The sequence below is a fragment of the Apodemus sylvaticus genome, chromosome 18 (assembly GCF_947179515.1).
Source record: "Apodemus sylvaticus chromosome 18, mApoSyl1.1, whole genome shotgun sequence".
Lineage (NCBI taxonomy): Eukaryota > Metazoa > Chordata > Mammalia > Rodentia > Muridae > Apodemus > Apodemus sylvaticus.
The window spans coordinates 18263492-18268920 of NC_067489.1; the positions used below are offsets into that span (position 1 = coordinate 18263492).

At 39.5% G+C, this 5429-nt stretch overlaps 1 protein-coding gene across 1 annotated transcript; it reads left to right on the forward strand.

Moving 5' to 3' along the window:
* Positions 1 to 271: 271 nt before the first annotated feature.
* Positions 272 to 3846, forward strand: LOC127668353 (beta-defensin 38-like). The gene is made up of 2 exons (XM_052161884.1): positions 272 to 329; positions 3716 to 3846. The coding sequence occupies exons 1-2, from the start codon at positions 272 to 274 to the stop codon at positions 3844 to 3846; spliced, it is 189 nt and encodes a 62-aa protein (XP_052017844.1).
* The last annotated feature ends 1583 nt before the right edge of the window (positions 3847 to 5429 follow it).

Below are 5429 nucleotides of genomic sequence, written 5' to 3' on the forward strand. Positions count from 1 at the left end.
TAAAAAGTTGTCTGAGTTTCCTATGGAAAATTTATGAGTCCTGTTTAGACAAGTGACACTTAGCATTTTCAGTAGAAAAGCAAAAGCCCAGGCAACAGAGACAGAATGCCCTCAGGATTTGAGTTTCCTCAGGATACATACTGAAGCTCAGCTATTGGACAGTTACTCTAGATTGCAACTCCTCCTTATGTCTCCTCTCAGAAGGTACTTATTCCTGACTCTCTTAGGCCAGCTCTGGCCTTGTCTTTAATCAGCTCCGTGTGCAGGAATCATGAAGATCTGCTTTCTGCTGCTGATCCTCTCTATGTATTTCTTCCAGATCAACCAAGGTAAGTACCAAGACCTGCTGAACTCCTGACCAAACCTGAGTACACTGGCTCAAAGAACTGGTGATAAATGAGTTTTGGGTCTGAGGAGCAATCAGCAGGAGAGAATTCCCAGGGTCAACACCCTGCAGCCAACAGCCATCAGGAACTTCATTCTGTGGCCCAAGTATCAGGGCAATGAGCTTGTCCAGAATGAAGAGCTAGAAATAGAGATTTCTCAAGATCTTCAACCACTGTCTTGTCATGGTCATCTAGGAAATATTCTTTGTAGAAACCATTCTTTCTTATCCCCAGGAAGGCAGATCTCACCAAGAAGCCAGATTTCTATCAAGAGTCAGGCACCTGCTCCTTTAGAGCCTTTCACAGGCCCATTTAACACATGACTGCAATACACTTGGATAATGGGGAATATGAACTTGATGTTTTAGATTAGGTAAGTTCAAGACAGATGATGCATGTCTTGAAAGGTCGTTTGTAAGAAGCAGAGACTTAGAATGAAGTACAAGTACTCTCATTTTATATTATTCCTCACAGTGTCCCTGTGAATAAAAGGAAGCCATATGACTATTTCTTGGATACAAAGTCTACTCTAATCACATAACTTATGTTCAGTAGGTCAAGAGCCCAATCCCAGGGATGAGGGATCAAGTGAACCATCATCACTGCATAGCAAAATCTTAAACTCCTAATATAACTGAATTACTTCACACAAAGACCATTGCTAATTCTTTCTTCTGATTAGCCCAGTCTAGTAAAGTTAAAAGCCAGAGTTTCATTCTACAGATTAGCAGAAGGAGATGATCAGCCAGAGGTATACTTAAGAAGAATGAGAATCAAAACAAGGGCAGGAGAATCCATCATGGTCCAGGCATTGCTTTTCTGGATTTTCTAATCTGTGAAGACAAGGGACACATTTGTCATCTGTTATATCAGGGAGGCATTGAGTGAACTGAGTTCTCAGTCTCTCCTTGGCTCTAAAATAGACCTATTCTATTAAACCTCTTCTGCTTAGCCATTGCCTTGGTTTATTTTTCTGATGTGATATAATAGTCTGAAAAAACAACAAATGAAAAAAAGTTTATTTTATCTCCCAGTTTATTACATTATACACTGTGGCAGGGAAGCCTCCTGAAAGTCCCAGAGAATTGAGAGGTGAGAGACTCTCAAGACTCAAAGGCATTGACCTTATCCAAAATGCCCAACAGTGGGGAGAGCGAACTTAAAGAATCTACCTATAATAGATAGATAAGGCCTCAAGCAGAAGGAAAGGGTTACCAAGCCATAGTCAAAATTTCTGACCCAGAATTGTTCCTATTTAAAAACTGCAGGGACAAAAATGGAGAACACACTGAAGAAAGGCAGTCCAGTGACTGGAACAACTTGGAATCCATGGCAATGGGAACTAAAGTACGTAGTCACACTGTATCCACCTAATGGATACTGTTGTCTACTTGACACAATCTATAATGGCATGGGAAAAGAATATCAATTAGGTATTGTCTAGGTTATCTATAGGTGATTGTCTTTGTTGCATTAACTGAAGTAAGAAGACCTGCCCATTAAAAATTGTCACCATCTCCAGGATTTAGGGCCTGAACTCTAAAAGACTGCAGAAAGGGAACTAAGCAGTGGCATGCAAGTTCTCTATCTATCTATCTATCTATCTATCCATCTATCCATCCATCTATAATCTATCTATTCGTGCATCTATCTACCTATCTATCTACCTATCTATCATCTATTTATCTATCATCTATCTATCATCTATCTATCTATCATCTATCTATCATGTATCTATCTATCATCTATCTATCTTGCTAAGAGTAACTATCTCACTGTCTTACTCTCTCCCTTGCTTGCTGTCTCCCTCTCTCTCACTCTCTCTCTCTCTCTCACTCTGTCTCTCTGACTGTCCTCTCCTATTTCTTTGTCTCTCAAAGTGTATGTATTCTGTCTGTCTGTCTGTCTGTCCGTCTCTCTCTCTCTCTCTCTCTCTCTCTCTCTCTCTCTCTCTCTCTCCCTCTCTCTCTCTTTGTCTCTCTGTCTCTCTCTCTCTCTCTCTGTCTCTCTCTCTCTCTCTGTCTCTCTCTGTCCCTCTTCTCTCTCCTCTCTTCTTTTGATTGTGGTTATGACAACTAATTTCTTCAACTTCCTGCCACCTTGATATTTTTGTACTAATAAATTGTAACATGTAATTATGAACTAAGCCCTTTCTCTCATAAGTTGCTTTTCTCAGGATATTTTTCCATAGAAACTAAAAAAGAAACATCAATAAGCCATAGTCCAAAATCAGAGAGCAACGAAGGAGTTCATTATTCCTCATTTTCTCCATTTATATGATCCATGATACGTGCCAGAGAATCGTCCAATGCACAGTTAAAATGGATTATCTCACACTGATTAACACAACCAAGATAATCTCAACAGACATAACGGAGGCCCTTTTTCCAAGTGACTCTTGAGACTCTGTCAAGCCAATAATTTAAAACAATTAAAATTTATCAACATTAAAGAGGCGAAACATATATACATATATGTATATATACAGATTAATGATGCCATTAAGAAAAACAAACTCAGCAATATGCTTTCAAAACTTGATCTCTATTGCTCATCCTAGTGCAAGTATTTCACCAGGGAACATAGAATACACAAAGCATCCTCTTAGAGTCATGCCAGCATCCACCAGCTCCATAAAAGGAAACAAAATCTGGATATGGTAACCTCTGAAGGGTCTGATTAGGGATGATCATTATAGAGATCAATGTTAGATTTAGAGCATTGCTCTTTCAACAATCATACACAAGAAAAGACAGAACCCCCAAAATGTAGAGAAAAGCTATGATACAGAACTCAAAAAGATGGGTTTAATGTTAGGAAGTAGATGAGTTAAGCTGTGATGCATCTTTGAGGAAGTTCTGGGATGGGAAAGTCGAGCGTCACTCCCTTTCCTCCCACCACCATAGCATCACAGTCCCACTGAAGAGTTTGTGGTGATGAGAATTTTCTACAGCCAGAGATCATGGTTCTTCCTATAATCCCAACATCTAAGAGGATGAGTCAAAGCCATCCTGAACTACATAATGAATTCCAAGCCAGTGAGGCCTATAGAGTGATACCCTGTCTCAAAATGAATAGAAAAGAAAGTATTCTACAATTGTTTTCTAATGTAAAAACCACAATCTATGTGGATATTTAGCTGTGGGACTCTCCCTGGTGTGTTAGTTCAAGACATCTCATATTTTATTACATGTCCAGGACACAAGTTATAAAATTATTTCTTTTGCATGTACTTTGTATTGAACTCTTATATGATCATCAGTGTGCTAAATGTGACCACAGTGATAGCCAAGAGACTAAGGTTTTTCTGTTCTTTTCTTTTCTAACAGCTTTTAGCCATGATACAAAAGAATGTATCCAAAGAAAAGGTTTCTGTCACTACTTTGAATGTCCATGGTTGTATAATTTTGTTGGCTCCTGTTATAAAGGAAAAGGCAAGTGTTGTCAAAAATGCTATTAGTATACCAGAAGTCACATAAACAATATGGAATCAATGCTTTAAAAAAATAAACACACTGAGGTGTTGCTTCTTTTTTCTAGATATTTTCTTTATTTATATTTGGAATGTTATCTATTTTCCTTGTTTCCCTTCCGAAAACCCCCTATCCCATTCCACCTCCCACGCCCTACACCCCCACTCCCCACCCCCCATCCCCCACACCCACACCTCTGCTCACTAACCCACCCACTCCTGCTTCCCTGTCATGGAAATCCCCTGCACTAGGGCAACCAGCCTTTACAGGTCCAAGGGCCTCTCCTCTCATTGATGTCTGACAAGGCCATGCTCTGCTTCATTTGCGGCTGGAGCCATGGGTCCCTCCATGTGTACTCTTTGAATGGTGGTTTAGTTCCTGGAAAGCTCTTGGAGGTATGCTTGGTTGATATTATAGTTCTTCTAATGAAGTTGCAAACCCCTAATTTCCTTCAGATCTTTATCTCCTCTATAGGGAAACCCATGCTAAGCCCAAAGGTTATATGTAATCATCTGCCTCTGTCTTTGTCAGGCTCAGACAGAGCGCCCCAGGAGACAGCTATATCAGACTCATGTCAGAAAGTACTTCTTGGCATCTACAATAGTGCCTGGGTTGGGTAACTGAATATGGGATGGATCCCCAGGTAGGGCAGGCTCTGAATGGCCTTTCCTTCAGTCTCTGTGTCAAACTTTGTATCTGTATTTACTCCAATGGGTACTTTGTTCCCCATTCTAAGAAGGATCAAAGTATTCAAGGCTGTACTCTCTCTCCATATCTTTTCAATATACTACTTGAACTTCTAGCTAGAGCAATTAGACAACATAAGGGGATACAAATTGGAAAGGAAGAAGTCAAATTATCACTATTTGCAGATGACATGATAGTTTACTTAAGTGACCTGAAAACCTCCACCAGAGAACTCCTATAGCTGATAAACAACTTCAGCAAAGTGACTGGTTATAAAATCAACTCAAGAAAATCAGTTGCCTTCCTATACTCAAAGGATAAGCAGGCTGAGAAAGAAGTTAGGGAAATGACACCCTTCACAATAGCCACAAACAATATAAAGTATCTTGGTGTGACTCTAAGCAAACAAGTGAAAGATCTATACAACAAGAACTTCAGGTCACTGAAGAAGGAAATTGAAGAAGACCTCATAAAATGGAAAAATCTGCCATGCTTGTGGATTTACAGGATTAATACAGTTAAAATGGCCATCTTGGCAAAAGCAATGTACAGATTCAACACAATCCCCATCAAAATCCCAACTCAGTTCTTCACAGAATTAGAAAAGGCAATTCTCAAATTCATCTAGAATAACAAAAAACCCAGGATAGCTAAAACTATTCTCAACAACAAAAGAAATTCAGGGGGAATCAGTATCCCTGACTTCAAGCAATACTACAGAACAATAGTGTTAAAAACTTCATGGTATTGGCACAGTGACAGGCAAGTGGACCAATGGAATAGAATTGAAGACCCAGAAATGAATCCATGCACCTATAGTCACTTGATCTTCGACAAAGTATCCAAAAACATCCAGTGGAAAAAAAGATAGCCTGTTCAACAA

Coding starts and splice junctions, on each gene's coding strand:
- LOC127668353 (XM_052161884.1), top strand. CDS start 272: ATGAAGATCTGCTTTCTGCTGCTGATCCTCTCTATGTATTTCTTCCAG. Junction 330..3,715: donor TTTCTTCCAGATCAACCAAG/GTAAGTACCAAG, acceptor CTTTTCTAACAG/CTTTTAGCCATGATACAAAA.